The 12,756-nt window shown below is 39.8% G+C and overlaps 2 protein-coding genes across 2 annotated transcripts in view; both read left to right on the plus strand.

Moving 5' to 3' along the window:
* LOC109475988 (fatty acid-binding protein 2, liver-like) overlaps positions 1 to 1,347 on the plus strand; it is a 2,552-nt gene extending 1,205 nt beyond the window's left edge. The window contains exons 2-4 of the mRNA XM_019776796.1: positions 407 to 576; positions 768 to 881; positions 1,294 to 1,347. Coding sequence (XP_019632355.1) covers positions 407 to 576; positions 768 to 881; positions 1,294 to 1,347 — 338 coding nt within the window. The remainder of the gene's footprint in view (positions 1 to 406; positions 577 to 767; positions 882 to 1,293) is intronic.
* An 8,707-nt stretch (positions 1,348 to 10,054) lies between these two features.
* Positions 10,055 to 12,756, plus strand: part of LOC109475989 (fatty acid-binding protein, liver-like) — a 2,838-nt gene continuing 136 nt past the window's right edge. The window contains exons 1-3 of the mRNA XM_019776797.1: positions 10,055 to 10,139; positions 11,752 to 11,924; positions 12,566 to 12,679. Coding sequence (XP_019632356.1) covers positions 10,055 to 10,139; positions 11,752 to 11,924; positions 12,566 to 12,679 — 372 coding nt within the window. The remainder of the gene's footprint in view (positions 10,140 to 11,751; positions 11,925 to 12,565; positions 12,680 to 12,756) is intronic.

The following is a 12,756-nucleotide window of genomic DNA, read 5'->3' on the forward strand; positions in this document are numbered from 1 at the left end:
CAGGATGCTCCCGAAGACCAGCCGAACAGGTCGAATTCGTGGGAAGTTCGTGAATGTGTGACAGGGGCTTTAGATGAGTCTCCAAACTAATGAGATACTTGGACGAATCAAGAATTAGAATTTAAAGAGAAGATTATCGCAAATTCATGCCCGGGGGCTAATTAAAAATTTCAAACCTAAAAGAACATGAAACAGAGTAGTCTGGAACTAGAACTATGTGTAAAACTATGTCTGAAAGGTTTGACCTCTCTTCTGTAAACCATGGAAGACGTAATGTCCCACCTTTTCCAAAATTTGTGGGTTTTGGGAAGTTAAAAGAAGAATAGTATTATCTTGTAAGTTTAGAGAAATTGGGATAACTTGTAGAGGTAAATTTAAAGACTATTTCTATATTTTCTTGCTAAAGGTGTCCCGGCAGACATGATAGAGCAGGTAAAGAATGAAAAGTACGTTGTGGAGGTGACTGTGTCAGGAGACTCCGTCACCTACAAGATGACTGAGTTTGGTGAGACGTCGGTCAACACGTTTACCCTGGGAGTGGAGGGAGACGAGAAGGACTCAATGGGCACCCGCAAGGTTGGCAGATACTTCTTTAAGTTGAATGTAGTCATTCAATTTATAATTAATTCTAACTATTATTAATATTAACATTAGAGGAATATTGGCAGTTACTACGCGTATACGGCATGCAAGTAGTAGCCTGTGTTGCAGCCGATGATCATCAGAAGATTATATTTCTTACACGTTCCCACGTTTAACATCTACAGGTGACCCACACCTTGGAAGGGGACCTCCTCGTGTCCAACTACCCTAACTTTGACGGGAAGGGCATGAAAATGCGGACTGTTCGCCGCTGGATCGACGACAACACCATCCATGCTGTAAGTTAACTTTATTATATTAACACAGTACCCTAATGCAAAATCTTTAACAACATTTGTACAAGTGCATATCGTATTCCCTTTATTGCATCCTGTTATCTCTTAGTCTCAAAGTCTAGTACTATACTTAAAAGTTAGCCCGCTACCAGGCTTCAGAGGTAGATGGAATTAAAGTCATTGACCTGGACCAGACGTCTGTCACCATGGTAACTGGTGCTGTACCAACACCCTGTGGTGCAGGGTTACATTATTAGCAGTACAGAGTTGGAGAGCCTACTCACCATATGTACATACTCGTATTTGGCTTTGAGTAAGAATAAACAGTGCTGTTGTTTGTTGGGCTAGACAAGGTGAAGGTAAACATTATGCATTTGCTTATGTTTTTGTTTTTGTTGTTGTTTTTTCTTCACAGGAGTTTACGATTGGCGACAACTTGTCAGGATGGGTGGACAACGTCCGAGTGTAGCCACTCGTCGGCAAGTCGACTTTGTACGCAAAGAATGCCTCATGGCTTGTAGAATAGAACCGCGGAAAAATATGTGCCACTTCATAGCAGAGTAGAAGCATACTGAGACAATTGTTACAGTGCACGTGGCTGTCGTTTCTGCAGTTTTGTCTTACTATATACACATTGCAGTACAACCTTTGCAAAAATGCCTTTTCTTGGTCTAGACTATATAAGACCTTCACCTATATACCATTGTTGACATGGAGCTCCGTTTACTACTAGGAGACGACCGGGCAACGCTTTTCTTAGTACAGAACTGTAATAACTCATAGCTATGTTCACAATGAATCTCAGTTATTGCAATCGGAGCTGCGTATGTTTTAAAACACTGCGACAAAGGGTGAGTTTTATGCACCAAATGTGTCCATTCTTTTGCATCAGCTACTAATAAAATGTTTAAAATGGTGTGATGTGTAGTGTTCTTTATGACTGTGGGTTGAAGCGATCTAGCCGTCTGAGTGACATGTTTGAGTAGTTAGGTACAACAATACATCCTGTCCAACCGCTCTGATTTATACACCCCGTATTAGCCCCTGTAACCGGACGACGTGAACATTAGCCTGACGCTGAGAACACAAAACGCTGCTAGGCAGCAGACCGAAGAGCAAATGGTTCCTAACTCTTTGTTCCCGTGGCTACAAATATCAAGCAGCCTCTACGTCTTGTTACTATGGCCATGTTGATTTGATTATATGGATGACATCAGCGCGCGCATGAATTTTCGGCCATTTCCCAAAAAAAAGAAGTTTTCAACCATACTGTAAATCGTGCAAAACAGTTGCTAAATGAGCAAAAATATACCATAAGTTGCAAGGAAAACATTTAGAAACGATACCAATGTCGTAGAATGCCAAAATCAAATTTAATAAAGGAAAAAGGACAAAAATGTAAAGAAATGAATTCGAAGAGTAGATTATTCGCCATAACATATTCTGTGCCATTTGTTCCACCTTCTTGACCGCACGTAGATTTCATAGTGAAAGCAACTTTTTTTTTTTTGCAAAACTTTTTTTTTATTCGCACGCGCGCATCAGTTTTGAGGTTCCCAGAGGATGTCATCCATATAATCAAATCAACATGGCCTTACTATGGACGAAACGTGATGATTGAACATTGTGCTAATGGTATCCCTACTATGTAAATACCGTAACTATAGCATGTAGTACACAGATACAAGTAACAAAGACCAAATGCACCAAGAGATACTAGTAGCATGATTTTAAATCCTCGATGATCTTTACCTGCTCCCTACGCCTCTCAATCCCCGACCTGATAGAGAAGCCAACTACCACTTCCTGATTTGCTTTTGTTTTCCTTGTTTTCTTATGCTATGATATTTTCTTTGCGTTAATATTGGTTTCTTATGTTGTTCTTACTCATAATAACTTATGATTTGACTAATGGAAATTTTTTTTTGTTCAATATGATATGTTCTTGATTGTCTTACTTTATTGTTTAGATATTTAATTCGCCGTGTTAACTTTATATTATCTTGTACCTACTTTGAGTTAATTTGTTTGCTTATCCCTTAATACATTGCAAGTTAAATGTAAATGTAATAAATGTATGTAAATAAGAGATCGTAAAATTAATAGGATTTGGGAGAGTCCACTAGACAAACCTTCAGGTTTCTTGGGCTCTCCAGCATATATTTGCTTGTATATAATTTCATTTTATACTGTTACTTTTTTATGTGCAAATTGACAATAAAACAATAAAAAAACACCAACCGACCAAGGTTGACTGAAATCTGGGAGTTTCTGACCAGATTTAGGCCACACCTACCTTACAAACCGAATCAACTTTGTGTTAAACTTGAGTCAAATGTGACTGCCAACCGCGATCGAATCACTGTTGACCTCCCCCAACCACGAGGTCGAGGCAAAGTCTAATACTCGTACACCAATGTAATATTCATATACAATAGCCCTAGGCCCTACAAGGGTTCATAGTCCAAGTCTATGCAGAATCATTGGAATCCCTTCCGGTCAGCCGCCGACCCTGGGGGAGCGGAGACGTGAGGCATCCGTACGTGAACTCAGGAGGGTGATGGCGGATGGCACTCACCCTTGCCAGCAGTTCCTTGAGCCGGGTAGACGGACAACCTACCAATTACGCCGTCAGACTTCCAGCTACAAGATCCCACTTAGCCGTACAGAGAGACATAGACAATCATTTATCCCCAGATCACTCAACATCTTGCAGCAGTGAGGGACACTATAGACTTTTAAAAAATCTGAAGGACACTATAGACTTTTATAAAAAAAATTTATTGCCTCCTTGTACTTGTATCCTAAAGTTGTTCCACTCAATTATTGTCTATATTTTAATGTGTTATCGATATTTTATACAATACGTCATTAACGGATATACTTCTTTTAACACTTAATCTTTTAACGCTAAAATGTTACAATTGTTATTGTTACTATGAATGTACATGTAATTCACAACACAATTCAGGCTGTTTCAGCCTGCAATGTTGTTTTGATGAATAAAGTTCAAAGTTCAAAGTCCCAAAGCCACGTGGCAAAGGCGTTTCCACACAGTGTCACCTAGTCACACCTTCACGGCACCTGAGCTTCTTAGCGGCCTTTTTCACATTCTTTATTCCCCAACGAGCCCAGCATATATACAGGAAGATGCCTTTCGACGTGGCGAAAATGGCTGGAAAATGGAAGTATGACAGCTACTCCGACAACTATCCTCAGGTCATGGAGAAACTGGGTACGTGTCAGTTGCTTTGTCTCATAGACGTTCGTGAAATACTAGCTATGGTTATGCAATCAAGACTCGAACCCGGGACCTTGGAACAAAGAGGTCTTGGGTTTGAGTCCTGACATGCTACCGATCTTGTGCCCTTGGGAGATAGGCACTTTACACGACTTTCCTCACTTAACTCAAGTGAAAATGAGTATTGTCCTGTCCTATATTTGTACTCTGTGTTGGTGGCGGCATAAAATATGTAAATATAACTTGAGTGTGCCGTCGCCATGTTTGGTCATGAAATGTTGGAATAAAAAAAGATATTATTGTATTTTGCGAAAACAGAAATTGTTATAAAACAGCTATATCAGCTACATGTAGCATAAAGCAATTGGTAACTTAGTTTAGAATAGCAATTTGCTATTCGTTGCAATTGGACAAAGGATTGTATGTTACAAGTGAGTGGGCGAAGTACATTGACCGCTGAGACCTTCAAAGTGCACTTATAGAAACTAGGGCAAAGTGCAAACACAAACACATTCACTCACATGTACTAGGAGTATATGGTGACAGAAGTAGAGCAGACCATGAAATTGCAACATTATGTAACGCAACACCAGTCACCATGGTGACAGACATCAACAAATCATGTCATTGGTCAGGTCAGAGGTCATTGTTTGGAGAAGAAGAAGAGGAAGAAACAGAGCAAAAACAATATGTTTTCCTTCGGTAAACATAACAATAAAAAAAAAAAAAACTGTTGTCCAAAGAAGTAATTTTTCTGAAATTCTTGCAGGAGTCCCAAAAGAGGGGTTTGAAAAGTTGCGGGTGGCAGAGTTTCCGTTAGACATCTCTCTGTCAGGGGACGTGATGACGTCAAAAGTGGTGTATGACGGGAAGACTATCGAGAACACTCTGACATTAGGAGTGGAAGGCGAGGAGAATGATCTATCCGGCAAGAAGAGGAGGGTGAGAAATGGACAGAGAAAGATTTCAGATTATCTTGGAAGTTTGTCTGAGTTAATAGAAATCATTATGAAACAAGTTTGAACTGCAATTTCCAACACGAGAAATTGGACTCAAATTTTAGACTGTGCAACTTGTTTCATGTATATCATACTGAGTATCATTGTACAAAGGATAGAAGTAGAAAAGAATAACGTAAAAGTCTTAGGAACTACTAGAAAATACATTCTATATAATATAGGTCTTGAAGATTTCTTCTCCCTTTTTAAAGCAACTGGATATGAATTCACATATTAAATGATGTCAAAGAAACATTGCAACTTCTTTTGTTGAGTTTCTTCTTTTCTATAAAATATATCTAATGTCAATATCAAAGACATGTTGATGGCCTTTGAACTTGAGCGAATTTACAATTCTCTTCTTATTCTTCAGGTGACCTGGACTTTAGAGGGGGACAGTCTAGTGTCCGTGCACCCTGACCATGACGGGAAGGGACTGTCAGTTCGCACTGACCGTCAATATGTGGACGACGACACCATACGTACGGTAGGTATACTAATGAGTTCGTGTGGCACAACGTTAACTAGAAAGGTAACATTTGCTAAGCAAATGCATAATGTTTACCTTCGCATATGGTCTGCTCTGTTAATTCTTACTCAAACACATTCATATATATGGTCATACAGGAGTCTAAATCCCTCCTGATATAAAATTGCAACATCATGTACGCACCATCAGATACCATGGTGACAGACATCGGGTTGACCTTATTGGTTAGGAGAAGAAGAGAAAAACAGAGCGAAAAAATATGTTATTCTTTGGTAAACATAACGAAATAAACATTTTTGTGCAAAAGAAAGCATCCAAAATACTAGTAGTCACCAAACCATATGCTATTGGTTATATTTTTTAAATTATGTAATAGTCTAATATTACTAATGTTACTGTATAATGGAAAGTTATTGCCCAGCTTCAAAATAGTACGCATTACAGTTCTAACATCCCATACTGTTGTCAATACGTTGCACTTAATCAATTTTTGCTGTCTAAATGCTAAGGCTACACCAATTTAATTTGTTGCTTTTCGTATCGCCCTGTCCATTTTTTTTACTGATTTGCAAAAAAAAAAAAATTTCGTTCTAAACTAACTGCAAAATGCTCAATGAAAGACATATTTTGACCTCAACAGTTAAAAAAATCATTTTCTTCCTAGTTCTTAAGTTTTTCAATGTAACAATGCAATTTTGTTTCATTAAATGTTCAAAATCTATCATTTTAACTATAAACCAGCCTGGTATGTTCACTTCATGGCTTATTTATATATCAACATTTCTGTCTATCATGGGGTGCCTTGGCCTGTTTTTTGTCTTCGTCAGAAGGACTATGAAATTGTCTCGCCGCATTGTGGGTGACTGCGGTTTTAGCGGAATAACTCTTGAAGGCATTATTCGACGTCCATGATTTTTGGCAGGCAGATTACCGTTGTGGAGGCCAATGCCAAGTGCAAGTTTGGGCTTCGTGGGGGGTCCGTACGTCACTGCAGTGGACTTTTTTGTGTTTGTGGCTTGTTAGCAAAATAACTCGAGTATATTTTAAGAGATGTTCATGATTTTTGGTAGGCAACCTACCATTGTACAGGCCAAGGTCAAGTTCGAAAACGGGCCTCGTGGGGGGTCCCTATGTCGCTGCAGTGGACCTTTTGTGTTAGATATATAATGTACTACCCCCACCAACGTCTGCATTGATTCACATGGGGACAGCTGTCCCCGCATGCATCTGGTATCAATTGATTACAATTAAGGGGCTGTCCTATAAATACCGGGGCGGGGGAGGAAAAAGGTGGACATGCGTCAGGCAGGTCATTCCCTAAATTGTAAGGCCAGACCAAGTAATTTTTATGGATGACGTCCACTGCAAAAGCGCGATAAAATACATGAAGGCCAAAAAACCTGATTACTAGTAACATGCACAGATTTGGATCATACTAACTGTGGAAATACAAAGGTTAGGATGCAAATTGAATAAAAGAACATAGTGTAACAACAAACGAAAACAGCAATAAATCTCCCCCTGTTCTGATTCTTTCCTTTCATCACATCTTCTCTCATTACATTTTGCGACACTGTCGTAGAATAAAAAAAAGGAAAAAAGGAGTACAGAGATTCTAGCTTTTGTACTCTAGACCAAATTGATTTCTAGTATTAAAAAACGTTCCTTTATCTAGAACAATGTCCCTCTGACGAAGGCATGATATCTCCGACCTCTAGTTAAAATTTTATTTCACCCTGTCGCTCTTGATTTTTTCTGAAAAAATCCGAGAAACAACAAATTGAATTGGTGTGGCCTACACTACACCCGCCATATGTCTGATTATACAGACCATCAAAGCTGGAGACCTGGAGGGGTGGGCACTGATCAAGCGATGTTAGACATTGGACAGGACGTCGGCCTTTGTTACTCAGACTTCCAACCACAAGAGGCACAGCTAGATATATCTTTCTCACTGATCCTGATGTCTGTCTACGTCTTTGAGCTCGAGGGTGTGCGATATAAGAGAATCCAATAGTTACGACAGACCCAATTCATAGCCTCCACAGCATGCCAAAAAACTGGGGGTTTTGGGGGTCTTCATGGTCTTTGGGGGCTTTTATGTGCTATTTTCTGATTGCATGTAGACAACATAGCCGGCCTGGTTGAATTACCCCCGTTTTTAGAACTGGGCTGATCAGAAAACAGCTGAAGACCACTGAATCCCCAGTTCTATAGGCCTGCTACGGAGGCTACCCAATTCAGTTCTTTGAAATAAAGTATGATTAAGATGATGATGAATGTTTTATTACCTTCGCCAAGAAGGTTATGTTTTCCTGGCCGTGTGTCTGTGTGTGTGTGTCTGTGTGTGTGTCTGTCAACAGCATAACTCGAGAAAGCTTAGATGGATTATCTTGATATTTGGTAGGTGGGTAGGTCTTGATGAGACCTAGAAATGATTAGATTTTGGACCCCCTAGCGGCTTGTTATGGTACTGCAGCTAAACTTCCGGTTTTGATATCTCATGATCTAGACATGCTGGGGTGACGAAATTTGGATGGTAGGTAGCTCTCATGCTGGGGAAGAAGTGACACGAGTTTGGGCCTCCTAGCGGCTTGCTCAGGAACTGCAGGGCTATTTGTTTGAAAATATTCAAAAGAGAATAACTCAAGAACCGGTGGACGGATCTTCGTGAATTTTAGTATGTAGGTAGCTCAAGTGACGCTTGACATAATTATGTGACAATTATGCAAATCTGGATCTAATTTACATAATTAATGGGGAAATTCTATAAATCAGGTGCATTACATTATAGGACTATTCAAGCTTGTGAGATATGTAATTGAGAACGAGAGAAACACAGGCAGATACTGATTATGTAAATTAACACCTAATTTGCATAATTAATGAGAAAATGTTATAATTCCATAATGCTAACTGCCTGGAATTTCATACTTGGGGTATTTCAAAGTTAAGTGAAGGTGAACATCATTAAATATAACTTATTCAAATAAGGACCTCATTTGCATAATTTATGAGGAAATGATAGAATGGCTTTCTTTGCTAAGATAAGGCTGTCTTTTGATGGAGAATATGATCAACTATATAATACAATATTATAATACAATATTATAATATAAAAATAATACAAATGAGGATTTTATTTGCATTATCAGAAGGAATCATCTTTGTCAGTCAAAAAGATTAACATCATTTGGCGAAGGTATGAGATCGTGGGACTCTAGTTAAAATATAAATCACTCGCAGCCCGATGGCTGAATTACTGATTCAGTACAATACTATCATACTCAAAACTTGTTCTAAAATAAAACATAAACATATTGGTATCGTCATATTACAATAAAAGGTAGTAAAATTATGAATTTGTAAGGTCTAAAGTTATATAATTAACTACGATGATACGAAAATGTACGATAATTTAAAATAGCTTGGTATATACATGTACCATCGCGAAACAACTTCTAGATCTATAGAACATCACCAAGGAGGGAGAGCGGTTACCAACTTGAATGCTAGTAGATCAGGCATTTAAAAGCCCCCACTATATAGGGTCAATGTCATGATGTGAAGAAGAATGTCAAATTTCGAAATTAGGTTTCAGAAATTCATAGACAAGGGACAAAGTCTTATTTTGTGTTTTTGCGTCGATTTTTTAAGATGTTCAGAGTGAGAAAGAATATAGCTTGTTTCTAGAGCTGATGAAGTTAGAAGAACGATAGAGGCGCTTTTTGCCGCACACCCCATACAGAGAATGTATCAAGATACCCTGGAAGCCAGAACTCGTTTTCCGGGCCGCAAGAGCCCTTCGCCCGCTGGTGTAAATTACCGCTACGGGGGAGTGTAGGCCCGGGGGGGGGGGGGAGGGGGTTGGCTGGCCGGACAAACGAGTGAAGGGCCAGCCAAACTCCCCTCGGCTCTACTCCCCCGTAGCGGTAATTTAGGCATGCGGGCGAAGGGCTCTCGGCTGCCGGAGGAAAACGGCCCGATACTAGTTTGGCATCCAGGGTAGTAGCAAGAGAACATCAGAATCTTTCCTCGCAACATCTGCTTTGAAGATTACCTAATTCCTGTAGTTCCCCAACGCGGCCGACAGGTGGCCCCACGGTACACAGGTGACATGTGACATGTCAAGCAATCAGCCAATCAGACTCCTCGACTCACATCTCTGATAAAAAAAATACACCAAATGCGGTGATACTTCATCACATATTATCAATATAAGTGACCTACGCCGCCCTAGGAATGTTGGCTGAAATTTGAATAGACGTAGAGTGATTGACGGTTGCCAATGGTTACCTACGACCTAGCGGTCCTAGCCACGCCCACTCCACCTATGACCTGGTTTTGTTTGCTTCTTAACTTAAGACAGTGTTGCCGGTGTATTTACAAGACGCGTGTATACCTGATCAGCGTTCTCCTTACAAGAAGCCTTTAACGATCTTACAAGATGCCTTATGACTTAGCCAAGGAGACAGGGAACTGGAAGGGGTGCGGAAATTCCGACAACTATGGCGAGATTCTGCAGAAACTTGGTAGGTGTACTGGTAGGACCTCTGGTGGTAGGACGTCTTTAGGTAAAGCGTAAAGTGATCCGTTCCTTTTGTGTGTTTTTTTTAATGTTTGCACATTGCAATACGAGCTGTCAGTAGCATAACAGCGTTCTTTGGTAGCAAGTGCCCCGTAGTAGACTGTGGGGGTCATTGCAGGGCCAAACCAAATACTTTTAGCTTCTTCACTATATTTTTAATTATATTTTAGCGTATTTATTTGATTATATCAAATTTGGTTACGTTTAGATGCGTTTTAAAATGTATTAGTTGCCGCACAGACCAAGGCCTACTCACAATCTAACCGTTTATACTGACATAACAAGCAATTTAGTGTTAGAACGGAATAGCTACGTATACGTATAAATATAAGCATATATATAAGCATATTTCTCTCTTTCTCTTTAGTCTCCAATTGCTGTACATTTGACAATACTGTCAACACCCAAAGACGTACATAGTATTATAAAGTGTACATTATAAATTTCTCAAAAATATGTATATTTCTAATCTTGAAAGTTCATCTATGTTGGTAGAAGTCACTATGAAGCAGTTTAAACTGTAATTTCCAACACAAGAGATTTGGACCAAATTTTCGACTGTGCAACTCCGGTCCTTGAACGTCACGGAAGCTCATTCCTTGACAGGGGTTGGGGTTGTACAGTCGAAACTTACGTTAGTCCAAATCTCTTGTGTTTGAAATTACAGTTTGAACTGCTTCATAATGTACATTTCTACATTGTGTCTCTACGTGTGTCTCTACACGTGTCTCTACATGTGTCTCTACGTGTATCTCCAGAGAGAATACTCGGTGGACATGTGTCTCTACATGTTCCTCTACATGTGTCTCTACATGTGTCTCTACGTGTGTCTATGTGTATCTCTACATGTGTCTCTACATGTATCTCTACGTGTATATCTCTACATGTGTCTCTACGTGTCTCTACATGTATCTCTACATGTGTCTCTACTTGTCTCTACATGTGTCTCTACATGTGTCTCTACTTGTGTCTCTACATGTGTCTCTACATGTGTCTCTACATGTGTCTCTACATGTGTCTCTACATGTGTCTCTACGTGTGTCTCTACGTGTCTCTATGTGTATCTCTACATGTGTCTACATGTATCTCTACACGTGTCTCTACATGTGTCTCTACGTGTCTCTACATGTATCTCTACATGTGTCTCTACATGTGTCTCTACACGTGTCTCTACATGTGTCTCTATGTGTCTCTACGTGTATATCTCTACATGTGTCTCTACATGTGTCTCTACATGTGTCTCTACATGTGTCTCTACATGTTTGTTTGTTTTTATTAGATCTCCATTAGTGTTCAACTGACCACTATTCTTCCTGGAGTCCACATAAAATTCAAAATTATAACAACAGAAATGTACAGAATTCAACACAATATTAACATAAATTGAATAATTTAAAGTAATTAACATAATTAAGTAACATAAGCCGAGTTCGAATCAGCTCTACACGTGTCTCTACATGTGTCTCTACATGTGTCTCTACGTGTCTCTACGTGTATCTCTACATGTGTCTCTATATGTGTCTCTACATGTGTATCTACACCCTCTTTTACTGTAGGCGTGCCACCGGACATGGTACCGAAGATACTGGAGATAGAATACTCGGTGGAAATGACGGTTTCAGGGGACCAGTTCACCTACAAGATCACAGAGTTCGGCCAGACGTCAGTCAACACCTTCACTCTGGGCGTGGAGAGCGAAGAGCAGGACGCCTGGGGCACGAAAAGGATGGTGGGTAGAAAACACACCATTATTTCACCTGTTTTACCATTCCCATGACGCATTGCGCCTTGGGGATAAAATTTCCCAGGTTGCATATCGCCATGTGATCTGAATTATGTGTTTTTAGTTCATTACAGAAACTAAAACTTTCCTGCGCTTTGCAACCTGGGAGATTTTACCCCCCTCCCCCAGGCGCAATGCGTCATGGGAATGGGAAACTGTCATTCCCATGATTCCGTCGTATGCTGGGAGACGCAGGGCACTTCAGGGTATTTCAGGAGGCCAATGGCATTATGAAAACGAAGAGTTTATTTTTTTGCTTACATCCTTCAATAAACCCTTGATGAAAAGCCAAACCGCACATTTCAGTGAAGTCACAAAATGGTAACAAACCAAAGAGCACCTTTTTCTAGATTTAGCTTGAATAATTTGATTTACTTACAGTAGATGTACACACATTTCCGTGTATCTGTTTGAAAGAATTCCATCCAAAAGTGTGGAGACCCGAATTAAATAAAGGAAGGGCATTGCCATAAAATCGTCTGTAAGAATAAAGATAAATTTTATTTAGCACACGTCCATGCTTATTAAAGATATAGATATAGATTGATATTGCTTTTAATGTGTTTTGATATTAATGCTCTCTGCAGGTGACATACAGTATGGAAGGTGATTCGCTGGTGAACACCTATCCCAGCGTGGATGGGAAAGGACTGCACTTCCGCAGCTGTCGCCGTTTTCTGGACGACAACACCATACATACGGTAAGAGAGATAGATAGAGAGAGAGAGAGAGAGAGGAAAGAGAGAGAGAGAGAAAGGAAAGGAGAGAGAGAGAGAGA

The sequence above is a fragment of the Branchiostoma belcheri genome, unplaced genomic scaffold (assembly GCF_001625305.1).
Source record: "Branchiostoma belcheri isolate BF01 breed outbred unplaced genomic scaffold, Haploidv18h27 scaffold36, whole genome shotgun sequence".
NCBI classification, from domain to species: Eukaryota; Metazoa; Chordata; class Leptocardii; order Amphioxiformes; family Branchiostomatidae; genus Branchiostoma; species Branchiostoma belcheri.